The 27,981-nt window shown below is 43.6% G+C and overlaps 1 protein-coding gene across 2 annotated transcripts in view; it reads right to left on the bottom strand.

Annotated features, from left to right (window-relative positions):
* The window catches only part of drc4 (dynein regulatory complex subunit 4), a 114,212-nt gene that overhangs the window by 69,854 nt on the left and 16,377 nt on the right, over positions 1 to 27,981 (bottom strand). For both annotated transcript variants that reach the window (XM_079825215.1, XM_079825216.1), the window contains exon 5: positions 11,578 to 11,632. In XM_079825215.1, the coding sequence (XP_079681341.1) occupies positions 11,578 to 11,632 (55 nt within the window). The remainder of the gene's footprint in view (positions 1 to 11,577; positions 11,633 to 27,981) is intronic.

Here is a 27,981-nt window from a genome sequence, read left to right as displayed (position 1 = left end):
TGGCTTGAGCCAAGGAATTAGAGGAAAAAAGAATTTTGTTTCTAGCCCTTATGGTTCAAAAGTTATTAGCACAAATATGAGTCAAACTTTGGACAGGTGGTGGCGCTAGAGGGATTGTTTTAGAGATTCCAAAATTGGTGTGGTTAATGCTGGGCCTGTCTTCTATATGTGTGCCAAATTTCATAACTTTCCCACAAGCGGTTCTATGGGCTGCCATAGACTTCGTGGCGGAATAATAATAATAATAAGAAATCTAACGATTACAATAGGTGCCTGCACCTTCGGTGCTTGGCCCCTAATAATAAGAAATCGAACGATTTCAATAGGTGCCCGCACCTTCGGTGCTTGGCCCCTAATAATAATAAGAAATCGAACGATTTCAATAGGTGCCCGCACCTTCGGTGCTTGGCCCCTAATTAGTTACATTTATATAGCGGTTTTCTGGGTACTCAAAGCGCTTTACATATAGAAGGGGAGAATCTCCTCAACCACCACCAATGTGCAGCATCCACCTGGATGATGCGACGGCAGCCATATTGCGCCAGAACGCCCACCACACACCAGCTTATTGGTGGAGAGGAGACAGAGTGATGAAGCCAAACAGTATTTGGGGATGATTAGGAGGCCATGATGTACAGAAGCCAATGGGCAAATTGGCCAGGACTCCGGGGTTACACCCCTACTCTTTTAACGAAGGACATCCTGGAATTTTTTATGACCACAGAAAGTCAGGACCTCGGTTTTAACGTCTCATCCGAAGGACGGCATTTGTTGTAAGCTATATCATCCTCTTTAGAATTTCCAGTAACACTTTGATAATGGTACTCAAGTACATATAATTCAGTACATAATTAATATCTAGTAACTATTGCCAATCAAGAAATTCTGATTAACTACTAAGGAGTACTATATAGAGGTGCATAATTAATGTAAAACATAAATGTAGAACTCCCTTATGAATATTGACCGTAGTTTTACTACAAACATTTTTTTTGTTAAACCATGGTAAGCACACATTAATGTATGGTTAAACATATAGTAATCAATATGCTAAAAAAAACTTGGTTCCCTTTCAGTCGGTCACGTTCGACGTACGTCGGATGTCACTGACAAATTGGGATCACTTCAGGGAGCCCCTATCAGCTTCGAGATATAGAAAACAGGCCAATTTTGCATCTCGCGCTCCGCCCCGCGGGTATAAACAGGAAGCGAGAGCAGCACACTATTGTTATTCACTTCGGAGCCGAATGGCGTTGATGAAGCAAGACTGCTTTTCTAAAAGATAGCCTATCTACAAGAGATATACTCCAGAGAACGAGAGGGACGCTTTGTGTTGGTGAAAAGGCACAATCAGCGCAACCGCGTGCTCACCGCTGCATCTGCATAACAAACTGCTGTTCTCACAGCAACTGTCGGTTCGGTGAGGGCATTTGTCTCAGTGCTTTTCTCCTGTGTGCTGCCGCGGTCTTCCCCTGGGTGCTTCAGCACTGTTGAAAGAGCGTTTCCTCACAAAAGAGCAATGCGGGTGTGACACTGCGTCTTTTTCAAGACGTCATTCCACCCGTGCGTTTCTGGATGTGGTTGTTTCCTGTCCTGACGGGCACAATCCCTCTCGCATAAACATGTTGAGACTGCGTTCGTGGGTGATCTATGTTCTCTCAGGGGAACGGGAGCACGTTGACATGCTGTTCGTCTCATCTTCCTCGTGAGGGTTTGAGTGTTCAGCGCGCCGTGTGCCATCTAGCTGCCTGGTGACAGTGCGGGTTGTCACGGCAACCCAGCGTGCGTTGCTCGGCGCTTCAGATGCGCGGTCGAGACTATGAAACCTCAAACGGGGTTGAGTCCCTTCGCTTATACCTTGATCTAGTTTCTTTTCTGGTGCACCAGAAAAGGGGCTACTTTGGCTGATAAGCCTGGGTGACCTGAGGATTACAGTGAGGCTTCCCAGCCGAGTACATCTCCGTGGGCCCCCCACTCCTCTATCGCATCGCAAGCATGTTGAGACTGTGTTTGTGGGTGGATTATGTTCTCTCATGAGAGCATAACCACGTCAGCGCGTTGTTCATCTTGCCTTTTTCACTCAAGGGCTTGAGTGTTCAGTGCGCCGTGTGCCGTCTCACGGCCATGCTCACTATCGCACATGCCTGCTGGTAGCTTACAGATGGGATTGCTGGTCCTTAAAAAAAAAAAAAAAAGGGGACCTAGCGTGTGACGCTACAAAGCCTCGCCGCTCTCATTACCCTCCCCACAAGAGGGCAAGAATGGCAGTGTGTGTGACGCTACAAAGCCTCGCCACTCTCATTTCCCTCTTCTCAGCGGTGCGCCGCTCTTGTTCCCCACTGATTAAGGAGGTGAGGCAGGCCGTGTGTGACGCCACAAAGCCTTGCCACGCTCAGCCCCTCCTTCAATCGGAGAGTGCGCTTGCCAGTGTGTACGACGCTCCCATGGCTTGTCACCCTCTGGTGCCTCTCCAAATCGCCAGCAGGGGGGGCCAGCTGTGGGGACGCACACAAGCGGCCTTCCCACACTCGCACACCACCTCAGCAGAAGCAGGTATACCACTCTTAGAAAAAAGGGTTCATTGGGGTTCTATATAGAACCATAGGGTTCTTTATTCAACTCCAAAGAACCTTTTTTATGCTAAAAAGGTTCTATAATGACAAGAAAGAACCCTTTTGGCACAACGGTTCTTTGGGCTATTATTCATTCATATATCAGGCTACATTATTCTGCAACATTTTGTAGTTGTAATTAAATTATTGTTTATTAAACTGTTGTGGTAACTTAATATCACATTTTAATCATGCTGAATTTTGGAGGAGAAAAACTGAAATGGCACTCTTCGTGTGATATTGATTAACTACATAAAATTAGATAAATATATACATTTTCTAACCCCCATATCTTGAATTTTGTGATCATTAAAATGCATTCATAAATGCATTTGAATACAATGAATAATGCAGTGAAAGAACGCACTCAAAATGCACACGCGCACTAGTATAACACTAGACTTCATCATTTAACTTTACATTAGCCTAGATGCGTGCACTCTGTAGGCACGATTTGTTTAGTTTTTGAAATATACTTGATAATGTTAAAGCGCACATCGTTAAAACAAAAAATACAATATTATCCCAGACGATTTAGCTATATCGCACACCCCTATATTGACCTTATCGTCGTCATCATCATCATCATCATTATTATCATAACAAGAAATTACTCAGTACAAAAACAAACAGGGCTCATTCTAAGCCATTTATAGCTGAATAGGCTTTCGTCTTGTCTTACTTAGCCTTGTTTGCTGCTCTTTCATTTCATTCTTCATTTATGTGAAATTATTGTACCGCAACTAACAATTTTGCATTATGGATTTAAATTTTTTATCTGTTGAACAAAAAGAAGTAATAAACTCATTATTTTCATTAATTTCACAAAGTAAACAATTTGTTTGCATTTGCGCGAGCATATTCATGCAGCACTGTCTCGCGAGTGCAGTGCACTTTTTTGAATTCCAACGGTCGAGAGGAGATTGATCCCCATCTGCTGATTTAAATTGATGGTCTGACGGAAATATTGTTGTGGTAAGTCAGAGAAATACATCGATTTTTTAAAGTAATTTACTTGTTATAAGCTTTAAACCCATTAGTAATGAAGTTGTCAATGTTTCTACAGCGGATTTACACTAAAACACGAAAGAGCCTGAACCGCGACAGTGTCACAAGTTGCCTTACTAACGTTACATCGGTAAGTTTTGTTGTGCTTGTTTTCTGATCCTAAGCTTAATTTTTAACTGCAGATAGTGCCGTCTGACGAGAGCAGGGGTGCCGTGTAAAAGTCCTTCAAATAATTTATTTTGTTCAAATTTTTCAAATAATTCTCTCTTTGTAAACTTTGTTCAATGCATGCAAGTTCTGCCGTATGTTCGAATATGACCAGTGCAAAGCGCGCACACGTCTCACAGCACGCAAATATTGAGTTCTCTTTCAAGTCTTGCTCTTGAACGGACAAACTCACACAAAAAGTATGTCAACATGTCCATCTAGATGAGTTTTCTAGCAGACATAGTCTGTATATGCCTTAAGTAAACTTTATACAGTCGAGAAAGACGACGCATATCCATGCATTAGGTCTTAAAGGGGCAGTAACCTTTACTGCTGTCTGTTTAATGTCAAACAACAAAGGATATCACTCACTGCTCTTGATTGAATAGCTTTTGTAAGTTTAATAGGATTAATCTTTAATTTATAATCTTTAAGTTATTTTACATTTGATCAATTTCTGTACCTGAAAACTAATGTTAGACGTACCTGAAAAGCATCGTTTATTTTATTAGTATCTTTACTCGATAGTATTTATTTGTGCTGCTGCTTGTATTTAAATTATTTGTTCTTATTATTTTCTTTATTTTTATTTGACAGTAGTATTCCCTGAACATAGCAAATACTGAACCGTACCGAAACCATGAACCTAAAACCGTGATACAAACCGAACTGTGAGCAATCTGTACAGTTATACCCCTAGCGTAACGTATGCGAGGGGGTGCCACAAAATGAAGAACATTTTCAAAGGGTGCCATGACTGAAAAAAGGTTGGGAAACACTGGACTAAATGATAATTTTTGATGGAATTTTAACTTTTGGGACTACTGTATTCTAAGTTATTTCACAAATAATTTATATGTTTTTCCAACTTGCAGGAATCAGTAAAGCCAACTCCGACTATAGTTTTTCATGAAGCTTCAAACCCCCTCCATGCAAAAAGAGCCAGCATCAATATGGAGGGTGTCAACATTGTGAGTGCAGAAATGGATGTGATGGAGGTAATGGAGTGCCTCTTTGCTACTTATTTCGTATTCAGTGTGGAATTCCCCAAGCACATCACTCACACGATAAATTTTGTTGAGCACTACATGTTTAAACTCTCCAGCAGCCAAAAAAAACTGTCTGTCCCAGTGCTCAAAATATATCATCAATTATCATAATACTTTGATATGTCATGAATAGTGCTAATGTAAATTTGTAAATATGAGGCGATTGATGTTATTCTGAAATGCTGATCTGAATTTGAATCTGTAATTACAATTCTTTATGAGTGATATTAATGTAAATGTGTAGATTTGAAGTACTTGATGTTCTGAAATGCTGATCTGAATTTTAATCTATGTATTCACATTCTTTATGAGTGGTATTAATATGAATTTGTAGATTTGAAGTACTTCTATATCAGTATATTTCCATTGTGAGTTGTTATATTAATATGGATTTGTAGTTTTGAGGGACTTGATGTTTTTCTAACACTGATGTGAATTTAGATGAATCTGTATATTTGCATTATTTATTAGTGATAGATTAATGTAATTTTGTAAATTTTATGGACTTATTTTGTATTATGTAGATGTAGGTTAAACTCTATTTTCATTATTTATGAGATATTTTTTAAATGTTTGATGTTTTAATGTTGATTTGTACATTTAAAGCCTTGAATACTTGAAATTACAGTAGCATTCTTTCAGGAATAGTAATTATTTTTGTTAATATAAATAAATTACTAGTTCTATGCACTTTGGGTGTGCTTTTTTCAGTATTCATGGGTGACTTTTTTATGTGAATTACATTTTAGGGTCTTGATGTTTGTCAATATATTAAATATTTAATCCGGAAAGGACAAAACAAATGATAATGAATGAACCCCTAAAAGGTTCCTAAATCTTTTGATTGAACCCTTAAAAAGGGTTCTATATAGAACCTTTTAGGGGTTCCAAATACGTAGCGCCTGATAGAACCTTTTCTTCTAAGAGTGTATAGTGTTGAACAGCACACTCAGACCCCAATTCGGGCCGCTACTATGCCATCCGAGTCGGGTCCGTGCACGCCGCTACGTTGCCCCGCTGCGGGTACGGCTGTGGTGCCGCTGGTCCAGCTTACGCGGTCTCTGGGAGCCTGGCTAGTGCTTCCCAGCCCGTCTCGCCGGCTCATCTGTACCATCAGACTCGGCTATGCGATTCAGTTCGTATGGCGCTCCCCCAAGTTCAGGGGCGTTTACTTCACCTCCGTGTCAAAGGAGGACGCCCCTGTGCTACGGGCAGAGATCGCAGTCCTACTGGCGAAGGACGCGATAGAGCCGGTCCCTCCAGCCGATATGAAGTCTGGGTTCAACAGCCCGTACTTCATTGTATCCAAGGAAGGCGGCGGGTTATGGCCGATCTTGGATCTGCGATTCTTGAATCGGTCCCTTCACTGGCTGCCGTTCAGAATGCTAATGCAGAAACGCATCTTCAGGTGCATCCGTCCCCAAGATTGGTTAGCAGCGATCGACTTGAAGGTTGCGTACTTTCATGTCTCGATTTTCCCTCGACGCAAACCGTTCCTTCGCGTTGCGTTCGAGGGATCAGTACAGAGTCTTACCCTTCGAGCTGTCCCTGTCGCCCCGTGTCTTTCTTGCTCCCATGAGAGAGCATGGGGCACCTCAGCCGGTTGGGGTTTCAGGTCAATGGAGAAAAGAGCAAACTCTGCGCCACGCAGAGGATATCTTTTCTCTGTACGGAGCTGGACTCGGTCGGTCTGACAGCATGCCGCACCAAAGAGCGCATCCAGTCTGTGTTGAACTGCTTGAATTCGTTCAAACGCAGGACAGCGGCACCACTGAAATATTTTCAGAGGTTCCTGGGGCATATGGCATCCGTAGCCGCAGTAACACCGCTCGGATTGCTTCATAAAGGAACGCTTCAATGCTGAGTCTGACCGAGTCTGAGATGGGCGTGGCAGCGCGGCTCACTCCTTGTCTCAGTAACACAGAGGTGCCGCCAAACCTTCAGCCCGTGGTCGGACCCTTCGTTTCTTCGGGCAGGAGTTCCCCGAGAACAAGTGTCCAGGCAGATGCCTCATCCACCGGCTGGGGGGCAACGTACAACGGGCTTGCAGTTTTGGGTCTGTGGACGGGGCCTCAACTGCAATGGCATATCATTGCCTGAGTTGTTAGCAGTTTGTCTTGCGCGGGGCTGCTTCAAAACGCCGCTCGGATGCCCTGGCACTCAGCTGGCTCCGGGGCCCATGCAAATATGCGTTTCCCCCAGTGAGCCTTCTTGCACAGACACTGTGCAACGTCAGGGAGGACGAGGAGCAAGTCCTGTTGGTCGCTCTGTATTGGCCCAACCGGACTTGGTTCCCGGAACTAGTGCTCCTCGCGACAGCACCTCCTTGGCCCATTCCTCTGAGGAAGGACCTCCTGACTCAGAGACGGGGCACCCTATGGCACCTGTGTCCGGACCTCTGGGAACTCCATGTCTGGTTCTTGACGGGACACGGAGGTTCTATGTGGCCTACCGCAGGCTGTGGTAGACACAATCACTTCCGCTAGAGCTCCCTCTACAAGGCGCCTCTATGCGTCGAAGTGGAACCTGTTTGTCGATTGGTGCTCTTCTCGCAGAGAAGTTCTGTGCTTTCCTTCCTACAAGACGGGTTGGAGTGAAGGCTGTCTCCCTCCACCCTCAAAGTTTATGTTGCCGCTATCGCCGCTAATCATGACATGGTAGATGGAAAGTCCTTAGGTAAGCACGATCTGATCGTCAGGTTCCTGAGGGGGGCGAGGAGACTAAATCTGCCTCGCTCTCCTTCTATACCCTCTTGTGACTTAACTCTGGTGCTAACTGCATTACAGAGAGCACCCTTTGAGCCTTTGCAGTCAGCAGAGTTAAAAATTCTGTCTCTGAAGGCAGTACTCCTGACTGCATTGGCCTCTATCAAGAGGGTAGGGGACCTGCAGGCATTTTCGGTCGACGAATCGTGCCTGGAATTCGGGCCTGGTACCTCTCATGTAACCGGCCTGGATATGTGCCCAAGGTTTCCTCCACTCCCTTCCGGGACCAGGTGGTGAGCCTGCAAGCGCTGCCTTCAGAGGAGGCAGACCCAGCCCTAGCTTTTCTCTGCCCCGTCCGCGCCCTGCGGACTTACGTGGACAGAACGCAAAGCTTCAGGACCTCAGAGCAGCTCTTCGTCTGTTACGGAGGACTGCAGAAGGGAAAGGCTGTCTCCAAGCAGAGGATGGCCCACTGGATAGTGGTTGCCATCGTCTTGGCATGTGAAACCCAAGACGTGCCCTGCCCGCTCGGGTTAAGAGCCCACTCCACCAGGGGTGTAGCTTCTTCCTGGGCGCTGGCTCGTGGCACCTTGCTGACAGATATTTGTAGAGCTGCGGGCTGGGTGACACCTAACACGTTTGCTAGATTTTATAGCCTCCGTGTAGAGCCGGTATCTTCCTGTGTGCTCACTTCCCATAGTCAGTAACACCGAAGTGCCCGTTCTAAGTGTCGGCTTGCTGCGCCATGCCCTTTCTCTTGGAACGGATACGTGCGCTTATTTGCTTCAGTCGAGTTCCCCAGAACGGCGAACCCTGTCGAGTCCTCCGCAACCCGCGGAGGTCCATTGGTGGAACTTGTGTTAGGCTGAGTTTCATATGTTGTGACCCCCACGGTGGTCCCATATGTGTATTCTTCCACGGTAAGGCTCCCTACGGAGAGCCCGTGTCTTTCCCTCGGCAGAGCTCCTCTGCCGTCTCAGTGCTGTGTTGTTCCCCCGCCTACAAATGCCGGGGCCACCCCTGGGACTTCCGTATGTTGTACTGCCCAAGGCCAGTCCATACGTGTATTCTCCACATGGTAACTCCCTCTGGGCATGATGTGGCTTCCACAGCAGCCCCTCTGGGCACGCTTTCCCAGTGCAATAGTCTGCTGAGTGGGTCTTGCGGAACAGCAGCAGTGACTCTCCCTGCGTGAGTTTTCCCGCCCGGAACAGACGGGTTTGAGGGGCTCTTCGCTGGGCGCTGGAAGTGGTAGTGACTGTGGTGTTTTCCAAAGGGATCCCAATTCGTCAGTGATGTCCGACGTACGTCGAACGTGACCGACTGAAAGGGAACGTCTCGGTTACGTATGGTAACCCTTGTTCCCTGAAGGAGGGAACGGAGACGTACGTCCCGTCGCCACAGTTGCTGTACCATCACTACATGGCCGAGTCACTAGTTTGGCTCCTCAGTGAAAAACAATAGTGCGTTACTCTTGCTTCCTGTTTGTACCCGCGGTGCAGGGCGAAGTGCGAGATGCAAATCGTGCCCGCCAATGGCCCATTGGCCTGTTCTCTATATCTTGAAGCTGATAGGGGCTCCCTGAAGTGATCCCAATTCGTCTGTGACGTCCGACGTACGTCTCCGTTCCCTCCTTCAGGGAACGAGGGTTACCATACGTAACCGAGACATTTTATTATAGTAAAACCATGTTTTTGCCATATTGATTACCATTTGTATAAATACACAAATACCATAGGTAAACACAGGTTAAAAAAAAAAGTTTTTTGTACCGAAACAATTTTCGTAAGGGTTAATTCTAAAGTGAAGATCTTGATAACGTTCAAGTAATCACAATTAATATTGCATTACTCATTTGTTCCTGTGTAGTTATTAATTAAACACGAAACAGTGTTACAAAACATAAACAAAGAAATTAATGTTAACAGCATTTACCTGTCGCCTTTGTCTGCGGCGTTGTGCTCTTTTCTCAGACTCGATCATATGTAGAAATGCAAGTTGTGGTAAGAGATTTCGTCTCTTAGCTCTCCGATATGCTTTTTCCATTGCCTTACTTATGCGTGTACATTCTATTATCACGAAACCCTGTATACACATCAAAAACACAGCTCCGATCACAGTGTCCTCCATTCTCCTGTTGTTTACGTTGTGGAATACTGCACTGAAATGACATTACTGTTGGCCGGCTTGCGTCACTTTAGAGTTTCTGTTGGCGGTCCGAAAGCAACCAGGAAAATTGCCCTGGGGGAACCTTAAGTTCTCGGGGAACCACCCTGGTGTATAGTTCCTAGAACTATGCGGCACGAAAGCCCCTTTTTCTCTGAACAATCAACAACAGCAAAACAAAATATTAATGGAAATCTCTGCGTTTGTTGTCATTGTGCCATCCATTATTCAACTATTAACTATTGTCATCCATTATTTATCAATACTGCAGCTCACAATTTTTTTTCCCAATTTTTTATCTTTGGCGGCACCTGGCGCACAGAGCACTGCTTGTGAAAGCAGCAGGATTTTGGGTGCACGAGCCAGAGTCCTGCACGGGTCAGATTTTGTAAACCCGCACCCGCAGTGATTAAAACCGCATCCGACCCGTTTTCCGACAACAGCACTAAATAAAATCCGCACCCGACCCGCATAAAATAGAACCGACACCGACCCGCAATAAAACCAGTTTAGCATATCACATTATAGACCAGGGGTGGGCAATTCCAGACCTCGAGGGCCACTGCCCTGCAGAGTTTAGCTCCAACCATGATAAAACTCACCTGCCTGTAGCCTTCTAGTAATCCTGAAGACATTGATTAGCTGGTTCAGGTGTGTTTGATTAGGGTTGGAGCTAAACTCTGCAGGGCAGTGGCCCTCGAGGACTGGAATTGCCCACCCCTGTTATAGACGCACTTACAAAAATGTTTATTGCCAGCGTACAGAAGTTATTACACGACCATTAACACAAGGACAACTTCAGCCGGGACATTTTAAAACGCTTAACGTGGCTTAATGTAGGTAAGACACTGTTATTAAGAGACCAAACTCAGTAAACATAATACTAATAGCGTATACTATGTACAAAAAATCAGATGAGCCCAGAATATAAACGCAACGCGTTTAATTACACGTTAAGCGTTTTCCTCCCATAGAAAACCATTGTAAGAAAACGCTTAACGTGGCTTAATGTACTAAGACAGTGTTATTAAGAGACCAAACTCAGGAAACATAACAAAAAGACTGTTCGATAGAACTGCTTGTGCTTGGTTTTGTTACCACCGTTATCATTTGCGGCTATCTTTTCTTCAACTCCTCATGATCCATCTTGACGACTGCAGTGCAGGCAGATCGCGCGTGCGCGCCACAAATAAACTGATATGGATTTGAAATTATTAAATCAACTTGAAATACAGGCAAGGCATATTTTTGTATATGCATATTTTTAGGAACACATTTACAATATACATGCATATATTTTTATATATAGGCCTATATTCGTTTGCACGTGACTGTTTAAAACCCGCATTTAGACCCGTGTTTTCCCTTGTCCGACCCGACCCGCACCCGTCACAGTAGGACGTTTTCCACCCGTTTCAGCAATATTCGCGGGTACCCGAACCCATGCAGGACTTTGGCACGAGCACCGCTTGTGCACCACCTCCGTGCCGCCAGTGAAACCACCCGTGTTTTGCTGCTTTCCACACATCTCCTATTAAAAATATATTAGAAACTCACGACTGTCCTGTGTGAAAGGGCCTTTACACAAAATAGCTTCAAGCTGCTAAATTCTATTTGTATATAAAGTATAAAAGTGGCAAATAAAATATAAATGTAAAATGTATGATAAATATATTAATATAAATGATAAATATAAAATTGCATATAGCATCTTGAAGCCTGAGACTGAAAACGCAAGTATTCATGTGTTTACATGTGTTATAAACTACTCAAATGTAGTTCTATACAACAAAAAAACAGTCAAAAAAATTATAAAGACAGTGACTTCACCTCGTACTTGTCTGGCAAAGTCATTTCGCAGATCAGTAATTTCCTCATCGTGTTTCTGTTGAAAGACAATTTTATTTATTGCCATGTGAGATCTAAATCAAAAGTGCAACTGTCATTGTCACTGTAATCATTATAAACAGGGTACGAATTGTGTGTGTGTGTGTGTGTGTGTGTGTGTTGGGGGGTGGGGGGGGGAATGATGGGGTGCCACCCCTGCCATGGGTCAGTTATTCCATTTCCTGAGCAGTTGATTTAAATAAGCTTAGAAAACATTGTTCATTAAGGGACATGCAGTATAAAATTAACGTGTTAACGCATGCAATTAATTTTTTCAGTTTAAAGCGTTAAAAATATTTAACGCAACTGACGCAGCATCCGTTTTTCCCGACATTTGGCTTATATCATCCCACTCTTATTCAAGCAAATGCTTTAAAACCATTCAAGCACCACAAGACAAATGAGAACACGCTGTCTGTGAATGATGTGTCTGTGTGACACACACAAGAATCGTGTGCATAGAAAGATGGGTGCCAATATCGAGTTCTTTCACGCTTGAACAAACAATAACACAGAATTTTGCCAAAATGCCCGTTTTGTCGAGTATCCTCATAAGAGCAGTCTTAAATGAGTTAAATAACTTCTTAAATTAACTTAAAGAGTTATTGTGATAAAAATGAGATGCGCATCATGTTCAGCAGTGGCAGGTCTTAAAATGACAGCAGCCTAATAAAACAATTGCTGTGATGTTTGTTCTTAATGTTAATCAAATTTATGCAGTGAAGAGTGTAAAGTAACTTTATACAATTTCTGTATATTTCCTACCTGTCTGGCCACAGATATTAGTATAGAGTGATACTGGCCTTCATTCATAAAAAGATGCCATTAAACAAATATTTAAAATATAAAATGTTTTTAATTGTTACTTAATAATTAATTACAGAAAAAATGTGTGATTAATTGGTTATTTTTTATTAATTGTTTGACAGAACTAATATATATTGAGCAAAAACAGAAAATATAAACTATAAAATATGAAGTCTCTAAAATGTAACACAATATTAACTTGTTTATTGAACTGTTGTATAAGATCAATTTCACATTTGCAATCGATTTTCAGGAAAAAAACAGTAGTGTCATTCCATGTCAACCAGAGCATGCGAGCGTGTGAACCGGTAAATCGCTGTTTGCTCAAATCCTGCTCCGACATTAAATTTCTCTGTGCGTCTTTTTGTGATGTTTGTGATTAATTTCTTAAAATAAATGTCTCAATTACAGTAGGACTATAGGTAACAGATGTGGTATTTGTGGCTTTAAAGCAATATTTTATAAAGTAGTAGGCTATAAATAAACGTGATGTGACTGGATAGAGGCAAATTGCAGAGCTTGTGCAAACATATCCATATGATCAGAGGATTTCTTAACTGCGGGGGGGGGGGGGGGGGGGGGGGCACGACAATCCAACGCTTTGTATTGCGTGAGGCTGCCTCCTTGTCATTTATGACTTATAGATGACTTATACAGGGGACGGGAGCACTGGGGTCTGACTGGCTGGGGGGCCTCCAGGGTGGAGCCGTGGGCGGCCATGGCGGGTCAGGAGCCTTGGGAGGCCATGGTGGGTCAGGAGCCTTGGGAGGCCATGGCGTGTCAGGAGCCTTGGGCGGAGCAGGAGACCTGGGCGGGTCTGGAGCCTTGGGCGGAGCAGGAGACGCTCTCCATTGACTTTGTATTGCGTGAGGCTGCCTCCTTGTCATTTATGACTTATAGATGACTTATACAGGGGGCGGGAGCACTGGGGTCTGACTGGCTGGGGGGCCTCCAGGGTGGAGCCGTGGGCTGCCATGGCGGGTCAGGAGCCTTGGGAGGCCATGGTGGGTCAGGAGCCTTGGGAGGCCATGGCGTGTCAGGAGCCTTGGGCGGAGCAGGAGACCTGGGCGGGTCTGGAGCCTTGGGCGGAGCAGGAGACCTGGGCGGGTCTGGAGCCTTGGGCGGAGCAGGAGACCAGGGCAGGTCCGGAGCCTTGGGCGGAGCAGGAGTCTTTGGGCGCCTAGGCCGAACCAGAGTCCCACCCACATGTGTACCACCCACATGTTTCCCACCCACAGGTACATGCCCTGAGTCTCCCCTTTTGAGAGACATAACAGATAGACCTTAACATCTGGTTAATCCAGAGTGACAACAAAAGATCAGAGGATCTGAGTCTACATCTTGTGAGGCAGCAACAGATATGACCATGTTCTGAGCCTTCAGCCTGTGAGGAAAGAGACATTAACAAACACTATGTTCAAAGTTTTAGTCCAGCGAGACAGTGACGATTATAGCACACCCCGAGTCTCCACGCCAGAGAGACCAAAGCAGATTGACCAAGTTCTGAGTGTCTGGCCCACAGAGGCAGAAGACAGAGAAATTTGCAACAAGGTTAAGCTCAGGAAAGCAAACCTTCACTTCAAGGTTCCTTTGTCTGCGTGCTCCAGATTAAGGACCTTCTGCACCTACTTCAGGGCCTCATCTGCGTGTTTCAGATTTTAGGACCCTTTGGTGCTCCAGGAGATCAGCATCCCACAGATCTTCGTGTTCAAGGCTGTTGAAACGGATTCCAGCCCTTTCCCCACTGCATTGTCACCCAGCACAACCAGTGGAAGAAATCATCGCCATTGGCCTGCTTACTCAACCACGTGGAACGTAAATATCACTTAACCAAACCTCTTTCCAGAGAACATGGCATTGTTGTATATTATCAGTATATGGTTTTCTAATTTACATTAGAGGTATATAACTGATGCTAGTTAATCACAAATAATCTTTAGTTTATTTGTTTGCTGCATAATAAGGTTCTTCACCTTAGTTTCAGAGAAACAACAGTTTATCTTTCCATAAGATAACGCAACTCTTCCATAGCCACACTCAACTTAATCACATGTAGTTTTTATGCATCTTATGCACTTTATTCCTTTATCATTCATTATATTCATTTAGTAGTGGTGTTAGTTATTCTTGTTTATCTTTTGTAAATAAAATGTATTTTATTATAATGTGTCTTCCTTGTGCTGATAATACAGAAGGCTCTACAAGTTAGAAATCTCACAAATTTTTCAGATAAATCAGCTAACCAACTCTCCCCACTTTATATTCATTCTAAATGATTGGACAGCCTCCTGTTTGGAGTTTTTTCTCATACAGCCAAGGTAAAAGATCTTGACTAGTGTCCCAAACTAAGAGAGGGGGAAGGTGGTCATCTGATGTAATCATAACCGCACCTTAAGTGATGTGTGATCCAAAAATCACAACGTCAGTAGTGACGTGAGTACCAATCAGTACCTTACTTAGCATCCTTGGATGGACGAAAGTAAAATCACTACAGACGAAAAGCTAAAGTAAGTTTTTGATTTATTAATTTCTGTTGTAAGAACTGATTTCAAAATGTAAAAACGCATGTAAAAAAAAGATATTGCACAAAATGAAAACAATAATGTAAATATTATTATTATTATTATAAGTGTGAATCAAAAAAATTAAACGCATTAAAAAAATGCATTTATTAGATCGGAATATTCGAAAGATCTGAGTCATCACGCCGGAGACGGGTTTATTGAGGATGTCGTGTCGATGAGGCATTCATTAGATCAGAATATTTGAAGAATCGGACTCATCACGCTGGAGACGGGTTTAAAGGGGTGGTAAAACACATTCTTTTGAAGGCTTGTATTGTGTTTGTGGGGTGCACTGTAACATGTGTTCATGCTTTGTTTTTAAAAAAAATTGCATTATTTTTCATATATTTGACCTTTATTCTACACTGCTCTGTCCCTCCTTGTAAAACGGTCTGATGCTTTCCGGGTTGTATGAAGCTGGTCCCTCAAAAATACGCAATGGGCTCAGTTTGGTTAGATGGCCCAGTGTGTTGTGATTCGCTAACCGCAGTGCACGTTTGTCGGAAACGCCACGCCCCTTACCTGGAGGCTGTGCTTTGGTCAGTATTAGAAACAATGGCGTCAATAAAACCATATGAGCCCGAATCAGACCCAGAACATTTTAGTGAAGATGATCGAGCAGAACCTGTTCAGTCCTCAAGAGTAAAGACTGCGGATCTATAGTGATCGCTACTGAATGGCACTTTGTATTTTTAGAACGATTATAGCCAAATATCTGTCGCAAGAACTATTAACCCAAAACGAACACTAAACATTGGCTTTACTAGTAGCCAAATCACAAACAGAACCATGTTTAGCATGCCTGTAGATAAATAATACATAAAAGCTCTAATCAAAGAATCATTTACACTAATGCCAAGTTCGCTGTTGAGATTTTAAGATTTTAACGCACGTCGTGCATCCACACACTGGCCGTGTTTGTCTCGCACAGCTGACGTTGTGCAAATCCTGCATTGAACTCGCAAAGATTGTGGATGTTTTCCTCCGTGAAATGTGCAGCGGGAGGCGCGCCCGTCGTGCATGATTCACACTGGCAGTGTTTGTCTCGCTGAACCGCTGCTCATGAATTGCAATGGATGAATATTGTCCATTATGTCACATTTTTCAGTCTTCTCCTCCGACCCTGTCTGTCTCGTGCTTTATGATGGGCCCCTCTGTCTAATACACACATGCATATCGCACCCCCGTCCCTAGGAAGGCTGAACAAAGCAAGTACCCCAGACCTGCAATCCGGATGAAAATAACAGCGTTTCGTCGGCATTGCAGCAACACCACTCCAGCCTAACTATACCACAACAACAGCGATACAAAATGGCCTCACCCCCCCCTTATTTAATATTCTCGGATGAGGGGTTTATGTAAATATTGAGGCTGGTGATGTCACCAACCCTGGAGGAATGTCTGTAGTCGCCTAGCGGCCGTTTGCTGTAGTCCTTAGAAACTGATTTCTTTAAAAACAAATATCTCCCTTTGCTTTAAACTTTGAACGTTGTAACTTTGCAGATGTTGTTTATGCTCAAGCAGCAACATTACATGCTAGCTAAAGTTAGAATAGTGAAATCGTGGTTTACCACCCCTTTAAGTAGTTCTGCACAAAAGAGTGTTTTTAACCCCTAGGAGTCTGAACCCCGACTGGCGCTTACCTCAGCTCTGCTCAGCTCTTCGTGAGGAATGAAATCTGACACTGCTGCGTTTGTCCCGTGACTTTCGTTCGGCTCACTCACACTTTATTCAAAAGACACGTTCAGTTTTTAATTGTAGTGTTTATTCTCTAACTGAACGAAATGGAAGATCAAAACGACGGTGTACGGAGTGGCCTCGTAGAGCAGCGAAGCAAGTGCATTCTGGGAGTTGTTGTCTTTCATCCACATGAGACAATAATAAATGTTCTGTTTTTTCTCAGTCTAGAAGGCACCAAACTAATAATTTCACATTTCTACTGCATAAATTACCCAGTTTAAATACAAAGCTTAATGCTAAATCACTGAAGTTACCCTTTAATGGCAAAAGTGTAATTACACTTTATTCAGCACAAACTGGGCTACCATAATATCTAAGCAACATGTATGTACATGCTTGTATTTTTGAGAGAATAATGTTTATGCGTGGTTTAATTTTTTATTTTTTTTAATTAAGGCACAAAACACACAATAGATATGTGTCCACAAGACTTTTGATTAATGGGTGTTGTTGCCTAGAGTTTATGCTTCAAACTGATGTGAAAATCATTGAGCCTACTCATTCACATAAAACAATACACTGATTTAAAATGTGTAAGACACTTTTTCTTTACAAAGCCAGTATGCGAAGAGGTGTGAACGAACCATGAATAAGGCTGGGTATCACACCTGAGATAACAAAAGAACGCATAATGACCTGCATTATGAATGAGCTTCAGGTATGTGACTGAGAGAGCAACAGAACAAAGGAAATATATGTTTTTGTAGTTCATTTAGAATGTAGTCAACAAAGGCCTATTATATTTTAACCCTCTGGAGTCTGAGCTGTTGTGGGGCCCTTTAGAAGTTTTGACATGCTCTTTCATTTGTGTTTTGTCCAGTTGCTTATAAACATATTAATGGCAAAAGTGTAATTACACTGTATTCAGCACAAACTGGGCTACCATAATATCTAAGCAACATGTATGTACATGCTTGTATTTTTGAGAGAAAAATGTTTATGCATGATTTTTGAAAAAACGAAAAAAATTGTTTTTAAATTAAGGCCTCAAAACACACAATAGATATGTTTTCACAAGACTTTTGACTCCATGGTGTATTTTCATTGGGTTTTTGCTTCAAACTGATGTGAGAATCATTGAGCCTACTCATTCACATAAAACAATACACTGATTTAAAATTTGTAAGACTGTTTTTTTTCACAAAGCGAGGAGGCGTGATATCTAATGAATAATGATGAGTATCACCTGAGAGCACAAAAGAAGATAATAGCCCACATTAATGAGCGGCATAATGAGATCCATAATGAATAAGCTTCAGGTGTGTGACTGAGAGAGCAAAAAAATGCTCTTCTTATTTAATTGAAAACTGTACTTATCTAGTAAATGCATCTTGATTTAAGAATGTTTAAATATTTAGACTAGAAACAAGACAAAAATGACTAAGAAGAGCATTTTTTCCCCTACATTTTTTGTATTATTTTTTTGTTTTTGAAAGTAGTCTCATGCTAAAAAAAATAAATAATAAATAATTAAAATTAAGATAAAATTTCTACAAAACAGAATTCACTTTAAAGAAAGCAATTCTCTTTCTACAAAACAAAAAAATCACTTTCTACAAAACCAAACTCCAGAATCATTTATTTAGAATGTAGTCAACAAAGGCCTATTATATTTTAAATTATCAAAAGATTTGACTACACTTTAAAAAAAGTGCTCTTCTTATTTAGTTGAAAATTGTACTTATCTAGTAAATGCGTCTTGATTTAAGAATGTTTAAATATTTAGACTAGAAACAAGACAAAAATGACTAAGAAGAGATTTTTTTTCTAAATTTTTTGTACTATTTTTTTTATGTTTTTAAAAGTAGTCTCATGCTAAAAAAATTAAATAATAAATAATGAAAATTAGGATACAATTTATACAAAACAAAAATGTATACAAAACAAAATTCACTTTAAAGAAAGCAATTCTCTTTCTACAAAACAAAAAAAATAACTTTCTACAAAACAAAACTCTACTTTGATATTAAATTTAAAAAATACCATTAGGCTATAATATTTAAACATCAATATGAAGCAAAATACGTTTGACTGGTACTATATTTATAGCATATGAGCAGACATTTGCGAATAAAAGCTTTATTGATGTGACACTAGGCTCTTTTACAATAAACAAATTATAATCTGTCCAAAACAAGCCAAATCAATCTTGTCTAAACAGTCTTGCGTGTATGACATTTAATGTTGCAACAGGATTAATATTTAAACGGTCTTTTTGCGTTTAATATTCACAGATGCTAACAGAATGAACTGACCTTACAATCAGCGGCGGAGTCCTTTGCTTTAAGAAATGGACAGCTTTGCATGAGGAGAATAAATCCAGGATTACTGCTCAAACGCGTCTCAAAACGATGTATCTGAAGTAACGTTACAGCGGTTCACCAGATGTGTTTGTATGAGTTGATGTGGGCGTTGATGCGGGGATCGTCAGTATTTGAATCTCAATAGAGCGTGCGATCCGTGGGCGTGGTCGCATTAGCACTAATGAAGTGGATCGCGGGTGACAGACATGTATCGCTTTTCAACCAGATTACATAAACACAGAATATTTGTTTTCAATTTGGTTTACATTGTTTAAAACCTGACATTTCATCGTTTCTTTAGACATATGTCTCATGTTTGTGAGACAAGTATTCACTAAGCTAGAGTTCCTTTTCTGAAGACTATCTGAATGAACGTCTTTGACAGAGAGGCTGCAGATCGCACATTGTGTGTTTTCTTTATTTTGCAAAAAGCAAAACATTTTGTTTTTATTGTGACTGTACACAAACAAATAGAAACTTAACAGATTGAAATTATGTATAACACTTGCCTGAATGATAAAAAACGACAGAGTTATTTGAGTCTCTTTGGCACTGATAAGAAAAAAAGAGAGCCCGACTCGAGAAGGTTAATATCTTGGCCTTAACTGAGACTTGGATCCGTCCAGAAGACTCAGCAACCCCTGCTGCTCTTTCTAACAACTTCTCTTTCTCTCACACCCCTTGCCACACTGGAAGGGGTGGAGGCACAGGTCTTCTCATTTCTAACAATTGGAAATACTCAACACACACCTCTCTATGCAACAACAACTAATTTGAATACCATGCTATTACAGTTACATCTCCCATTACAACCCATATTATAGTCATTTACCGCCCTCCTGGCCAATTAAGCACCTTTGTTGAGGAGTTGGATGTGCTGCTGTCCTCATCCTGCTAGAGGATAGCAGCCCACTTATAGTCCTCGGTGACTTCAACATTCACACCAACAAACCTTATGCTGCAGACTTCCACTCACTCCTAGCCTCTTTTGATCTCACCCACCTCAACACCACACATACCCACAAATCTGGTAACCAACTTGACCTCATCTACACACGCAACTGCACTACAGATAACATTTTGGTCAAACCTCTTCACATCTCAGATCATTACTTCATCACATTTAATCTACAACTTACTACTCAGGCGCCACCAGCCCCTCTACCAGTTACTTTCAGGCGAAACCTGCACTCACTTTCTCCTTCTCCTCTCTCCTCTGCTGTGTCATCTTCTCTTCTCTCATCCACACAATTCTCCACTATGGATGTTAACACCGCTACAGACACTTTATGTTCCACTTTAACTTCTTGTCTAGATAGTATCTGTCCTCTGTCTTCTAGGCCAGCATGTACTACTCCCTCCAACCCTTGGCTATCTGATGTTCTTTGTGAACACCGGACCAAACTCAGGGCAGCAGAGAGGAAATTGCTTAAATCAACCGACCCGAGTAAGTATCAGTCTCTGCTCTCATCTTTTTCAGGTGAAGTCCATGCAGCTAAATCTTCATATTTCCACAACAAAATCAACAACACCTCAAACTCACGCACACTCTTCAGAACATTCAACTCTCTGCTCTGTTCTTCTCCACCTCCTCCCACCACCTCTCTATCTGCCGATGATTTTGCCCATTTCTTCACAAACAAAACAACAACCATCAGTGGTCAGTTCTCACCACTCCCCACACACAGGATTCTACATCAGCCAAATCCACAGCCGAACATCATCTCTCCTCATTCGCTACACTCACTGAGGCAGAAGTATCTAAACTTGTCCTCTCCAGCCATCCTACCACCTGTCCTCTAGATCACATTCCCTCACATCTCCTTCAAACCATCTCTCCTACACTCCTACCAGCACTCACACACATCATCAACACATCTCTCAGCACCGGCATCTTCCCTACCACATTCAAGCAGGCTCAGATAACTCCACTGCTTAAGAAACCCACATTAAACTCTTCACTCGTAGATAACTACAGACCTGTCTCTCTTCTACCATTCATTTCAAAAACACTTGAAGGAGATGTTTTCAAAAAGGTTTCATCTTTCCTCTCAGAGAATAATCAGCTGGACACCAACCAATCAGGTTTCAAAAGGGGGCACTCCACAGAGACTGTATTACTGTCGGTCACTGACGCCCTGCGGATTGCTAAAGTTGAGTCCAAATCATCAGTCCTTGTCCTCCTCGATCTATCTGCTGCCTTTGACACGGTCAATCATCAGATTCTTCTGTCCACCCTTTCATCACTGGGCATCACAGGGATTCCACTCCACTGGTTTGAGTCCTATATCACAGGTAGGTCTTTCAAGGTTGCCTGGAGACCACATTTCAAAGACAGCTCGCTCATGCAGGTTTGCGCTCCACAACATCAGGAAGATCCGACCTTTTCTAACAGAACATGCAACCCAGCTTCTTGTCCGGGCCCTGGTCATTTCTAAGCTTGACGATTGCAATGCACTTCTGGCTGGACTTCCATCATGTGCGATCAAAACGCTCCGAATGATCCAGAATGCAGCAGCACGTCTTATCTTCAACGAACCCAAAAGGGCCCACGTCACACCACTCTTCATCTCTCTGCACTGGTTACCACTCGCTGCTCGCATCAAGTTCAAGGCACTTATGCTCGCTAACAGATCCACCACGAGCTCAGCTCCCGCATACTTTGACTCACTCTATACCCCCTATACCCCCACCAGAAGCCTTCGCTCAGCTAAGGAGCAACGGCTTGTGGTACCATCACAGAGAGGCAGAAAATCCCTCTCCAGAACATTCACATTCACCATTCCCTGCTGGTGGAACGATCTTCCCAACTCCATCCGAATTGCAGAATCACTGACAGCATTCAAACGACAGCTGAAAACTCACCTCTTCCTTAACCTCTGCACTTAACCTTATCTTAAAAAAAAAAAACTTTCCTTTTCCTTATTTTCCTTTACTTCTTCCCTGCCCTAGTGTGTGATGCTCTGTGCGATGTCCAAAACTTAGTACTTCAGGCACTTTCTGTGTTTCGCTGCCTCCTCACGACGGATCGCTTCCTGTACTCCTCAGTTTTAAGTCGCTTTGGATAAAAGTGTCTGCTAAATGCAGAAATGTAAATGTAAATGGATTAAATATAAACGGATACATAATAAAGCTACAAAGGTTATTCAAAAAGTGATTCTCTTGTTCTTTTGTTGTTTGACAGACAGCGGCAGGTTTACTGTATTAGCAGGCTGTCACTTTAAGACATAATGCACAGATTCTATTGACACGCATTCAGTTTCTTTCCCCAACTGATATTGTTCTTTTAAAGCATAACCGAATGTATTTACATGAATACTCGTCAAGACAGCCATTTTGACATGATATTGTGTGTATTTGACAGATCGAGTGTGTAACAAGGCACGAAACAGAACTGAAAGGGATCACATGCTTTCAGAGTGTGTTTCGTGTGTGTGTCAGACAGCGCGAGACTGCAAGGAGTTGTTTTTTGCAAGTTATTGCGTTTAATAACTCTTTAACGTCAAGCAAGTCACATAAGTTACTGTCGTGAGCCCAGTCTATTCTGTGCTATATCGACCTATAACGTACACTTTTCACAATGTTGAAGTAGCCAATTAAAATCATTCAGATATTGCGTGCCGTTGCAATATGCATATCGTGATATGAACATTTGCAATATTTCGATAATTTCGATATATTGCGCAGCCCTAGTTGGCAAGTATATGAAACGGTGTGAATCACCAGTTGAAACATTGTGAAAACGATATGACAGTTTTTAAATAGAGATAGTCAGTCAGACCTTCGCCGTTTCAATTTTGTTCTGACACAAGTAAATCAAATGATCTTTTTTGGCATCTGCTCCAAACACACGATCGTCAAACGTCTTTTAGTCAATCTCTGTTCTGGACTAGCACACAAACTGAATTGCAATCATTTCCCAAAATGTAATTTGTGTGGAAATATGACAAAGTCTATAAACAGGACATTAACACAGATACAAGCTGGATACAGACGCAAAGAGGAGGACACAGATGCGCAAGCAGAGAAAATACTGTACCAGGAACAGCAGCTCACTGTTTGTGATGCTTGAAAAACATAATTATTGAATTGGGGGTTGGGGTTTATATTAATGTATCTCTGAGGGGAACTGACTGTCTTCAGAGTAGTTTTAAAGCATAGTAAAGTAGTGTTTAAGTGCAGGGCTGCTTTCTGTACAGCGGTAACCAAGGAAACGCTATTTCGTTGCTCCATAAGCGGAACCTACTGTCAGAGAGTGGATTTACATTTTCATTCAGTCCGTCAGTTGTGTTCTATGCAGGTGTCTTATGTAGCATCATTTTACAAAGCTAAATCATACCATTCTGTTTTTACTTTAAATCTTGAAATTATACAATATAATTTAAATAAAAACAACTGCTCTTTGTTTGGATCATGATTAAAATGCAGTGGTTGCCTCTAATTTCAAATGGCAATAGATATTGTTTGTTCAAGGCCAGTTTGGCCTGTTATAGAGCAAATAAACAACAACAAAACATTTGCTTAAACAAATCGGCAACTGGTATCCAGTTATTAAATCAATAAATCTGTTTGTAGTTGTTTTATATTTTAATAAATAAACATTAAGTAAAGTAAGTAAAGTTAAGTTAGGACAATTTAAAATCATAGTAGTTAGTTGCAGTAGTAGTTTCATGGCCGGTAAAATTTTTTATGGCTGGTAAATTTTCTCAATTAACAGGTGTGTTCTCATTGGCAGGTGTGGCAAAAAGTAAGTTCCCTTTCGTTCAGTCACTCCGTGTAATGTTAGTGACTGACGAATGGGGGTTTCGCTTAGAAGCCAATCATCTTCGAGATCTTAGAAAACACCCAATGGCAGTGCCAATGCCATGGGCATGCGGAATTTGTATGCGTAACTCCGCACCACTGCGTGGGTATATAAGGAAGTATGCTGGCAACATCACATTATGTTTCTGCTAAGGAGCCAAGAACTACTCTTCACTCCTACAAGCCTGATTCTGAGTCTTTGTCAGCCTTCGAGACGAACAACCTTCCAGTGGCGTTGGTGTAACGCCGCGTTTTGGCTGGTGGCCAGGGTGATCTAAGGGGTGACGTGTGGAACAAAGCCCTGACGCTTGTGCCTCGGGCCACACCCCCCTCTGGCGCACCACAATCGTACCTGGATTTTGTCCAGGCTGAAATCGCGGGCCCGGCTCCGGCCCCGGCCCCGGCTTTAACCACACTGGGGAGCACCTTAATGTGGTTAAAGAAAGAACTAACACTCCCATCCCTGAGCCCCCAGAGACCGGTGACCGGTGACCGGTGTCCCCGGGCCACACCACTGTCGTCCCTCTCTGTAGCCAGCCTCCTCTCAGAGCAGACCCCAGTGGAACGCGTGTCCTTCCCTGGTCTCCTCTGTCAGGACGCAGCTGCTGACTTTGCCCCCACACTGGGACGCTTTGCCTCCCACGTCCGGGCCAGTCACGCTGCCTCGCTGCCCCACCCGGGGTACGTCTGTGGTCCGAATGACCCCGTTGGTGCATTTCCTGGGAGCCTGGCTACAGCTTCCGGGACTGTCTCGCTGGGTCGCTCTCGGGGAGTCCGCTATACCATGGTGGGGCCCAATGCCCCTGTCATGCGTGCGGAGGTTGCCACCCAACTGGCGAAGGGTGCGATCGAGCCTGTCCCTCCAGCCGAAATGAGGTCCGGCTTCTAACGCCCCTACTTCATTGTACCCAAGAAAACCGGTGGGTTCCGACCAATCCTGGATCTGTGCATCCTCATACCGATCCCTTCACAGGCTTCCGTTCAGGATGTTGACAGCAAAACACCTTTTCGAATGCGTTCGTCCAGCCGACTGGTTTGCAGCAATCGACCTGAAGGACGCCTTTTTCAATGTCTCCATCCTACCTCGACACAGACCATTCCTACGGTTTGCTTTCGAGGGGCGGGCATATCAGTACGCGGTCCTCCCATTCGGGCTAGCTCTGTCCCCTTGCGTCTTTACGAAGATTGTCGAGGCAGCCCTTGCGCTACTCAGGCAGCACGGGGTTCACATCCTGAACTACCTCGACGACTGGCTCATACTGAGTTACTCTCGAGAGCAGGTGTGCGAACAAAGAGACCTAGTGCTCAAGCACTTAGCTCATCTGAGCCTTCGGGTCAACTTGGAGAAGAGCAAACTCTGCCCCGTGCAGAGGATCTCTTTTCTCGGTATGGATATCGACTCGGTCGCCATGTGCACACAGCTTACCAGCAAGCACGCGCAGTCACTGCTGACTTGCCTCCGTCCAATCGAGAGCAAGAGTGCGGTTCCACTGAAGTTATTTCAGAGGCTCCTGGGGCATATGGCATCTGCAGCCGCGGTAACGCCACTCGGATTGCTTCATAAGAGACCCCTTCAGCACTTGCTTCGCAATCGAGTCCCGAGATGGGCATGGCAGTCGGGGACGCTACAGGTCCCAGTGACTCAGGCCTGCCTTCAGACTCTCACCCCGTGGTCGAACCTCAGCTTTCTACAGGCAGGTGTGCCCTTAGAACGAGTTTCCAGGCATGTTGTTGATGCCTCCACCACGGGCTGGGGTGCCATGTGCAATGGACATGCTGCCGTGGGCCCCTGGACAGGACCCCAGCACGTCCTGCATGTCAATTGCCTCAAGATGCTGGCAGTACGGTTCACCCTGCACCGCTTCCGAGCGTTGCTGAAGGGTCAACATGTACTAGTCCGGTCAGACAACACGGCCACAGTAGCGTACATCAACCACCAGGGTGGTCTACGCTCCCGCCGTATGTCTCAACTCGCCCGCCATCTCGTCTTATGGAGTCAGAAGCATCTGAGGTCCCTTCGTGCTGTCCATATCCCGGGAGAACTGAACCGTGCAGCCGACGAGCTCTCACGGTCTCGGCCACTCCCTGGAGAATGGAGACTCCATCCCCAGACGGTCCAGCTGATCTGGGAACAGTTCGGCAATGCACAGATAGATCTGTTTGCCTCCCACAACTCTTCCCATTGCAGCCTGTTTTATTCCCTGACGGAGGGCACACTCGGTACGGATGCACTGGCGCACAGCTGGCCGCGGGGCCTACGCAAGTATGCGTTTCCCCCAGTGAGCCTTCTCGCACAGGTTCTGTGCAAGATCAGGGAGGACAAGGAGCAGGTCATTTTGGTCGCCCCGTACTGGCACAGCCAGACCTGGTTCTCAGAACTCCTACTCCTTGTGACAGCCCCTCCCTGGCCGATTCCTCTGAGGAAGGACCTTCTCTCTCAGAGACGGGGCACCCTTTGGCACCCGCGTCCCGATCTTTGGAACCGGCAGGTTTGAGTACTCTACCACCTCCGGTGGTGGCTACAATCACTTCCGCTAGGGCAGAGTCTACACGACACGCCTATGCGTTGAAGTGGAACCTCTTCGTCACCTGGTGTTCTTCTCGCCAAGAAGACCCCTGGAAATGCCCAATCGAGTCTGTGCTCTCGTTCCTCCAGGAAGGGTTGGATGGTTTACGTGGCCGCTATATCAGCCTACCACGACCTCTTGGAGAACAAACAGGTAAGTCAGCACGACCTGATCATCAGGTACCTGAGGGGAGCCAGGAGACTAAATCCTCCTCGCCCTCCCTTCGTGCCCTCTTGGGACCTTGCAGTAGTTTTAGATGCTCTGCAGAGGGCTCCCTTTGAGCCTTTGCGGTCAGTAGATCTTAAGTTCCTGTCTATGAAGAGCTCCTGACCGCTTTGGCCTCCATCAAGAGGGTAGGGGACCTGCAGGCATTTTCGGTTGACGAAGCGTCCCTGGAGTTTGGCCTGGATATGTGCCCAAAGTTCCCACCACTCTGTTCAGAGACCAGGTGGTGAACCTGCAAGCGCTGCCTTTGGAGGAGGCAGACCCAGCAAATTCCGCACTGCCATTAGGCGTTTTCTAAGATCTCGAAGATGATTGGCTTCTAAGTGAAACCCCCACGTAACCCCCTTACGTTACGTCTCCGTTCCCTCCTCATGGGAACGAGGGTAACATACGTAACCGAGACGTTTTAGGCCCTGTTTACAGGCATGAAAAAAATTGTCGAATAAATTGTCAGTCGAATAAAAGTTGAATATTTTTTCCAGTCATTTTTGTCATTGAATATTTCTTAAATATAGTGTTTCTTAGTTAAAAATATTGTCTCGTTCTCATGAACCCAATATTGTGTATCGTCATGTGAGCTAAGTGTATGTATGTATACATATATATACAGTGCACAACATAATTGAGTTCACCCCCTCTGAACAAAAACAAAATATGTATTTTCTTAATGATCACCAATACAATTCATGGAAAGATGGCAAAATTTAAATGTATTAAACATTTACTTAATAAAAACAGTAGGGCTGTAACCTCCCAGTCGATTAGTCGATTATAAAGGTCCTTTCACACTGGACGCGATTTCGTATAATTCGCACAATGGTTTTAATTTTTGATCAGCTGTTTGTGTAATGAGAGCTTCCACACCAAACGCGAATGTGCTGCGGCGAAAAAACAACGTTTATTTTTTTTTGTTTCAATGACGATTTTTTTTAACACTCGCAGCGATAGAAAAGGCTTAAACCAATCACATACAAGGAAACAAAGGTGATGAAATGGCCAGTTGATGTCACTTCCCATTCAATCCACATTCAATCCACATGCTACCACTGGGAGATATCATTAGGAAGCATGGCGTTCGTTTTCATTGTTATGCTGACGATACTCAGCTCTATATTTCTTCACGCCCTGAAGAAACTTACCAATTCACAAGATTTACGGAATGCATAGCTGATATAAAACATTGGATGACCGGTAATTTCCTGCAACTCAATTCAGAAAAAAATTAATTTTTAATTATTGGACAAAAAAGCTCCACAAGTAGTAACCTAGAATACTGTCTAACACTTGATGGCTGCTCTGTCAAGTCCTCGTCGTCAGTGAGGAACCTGGGTGTGCTCT

Source organism: Gobio gobio (assembly GCF_949357685.1).
Source record: "Gobio gobio genome assembly, chromosome: 9".
NCBI classification, from domain to species: Eukaryota; Metazoa; Chordata; class Actinopteri; order Cypriniformes; family Gobionidae; genus Gobio; species Gobio gobio.
The sequence above is the reverse complement of the archived record's forward strand: the minus strand, read 5'-3'. Positions and strand labels throughout refer to the sequence as shown.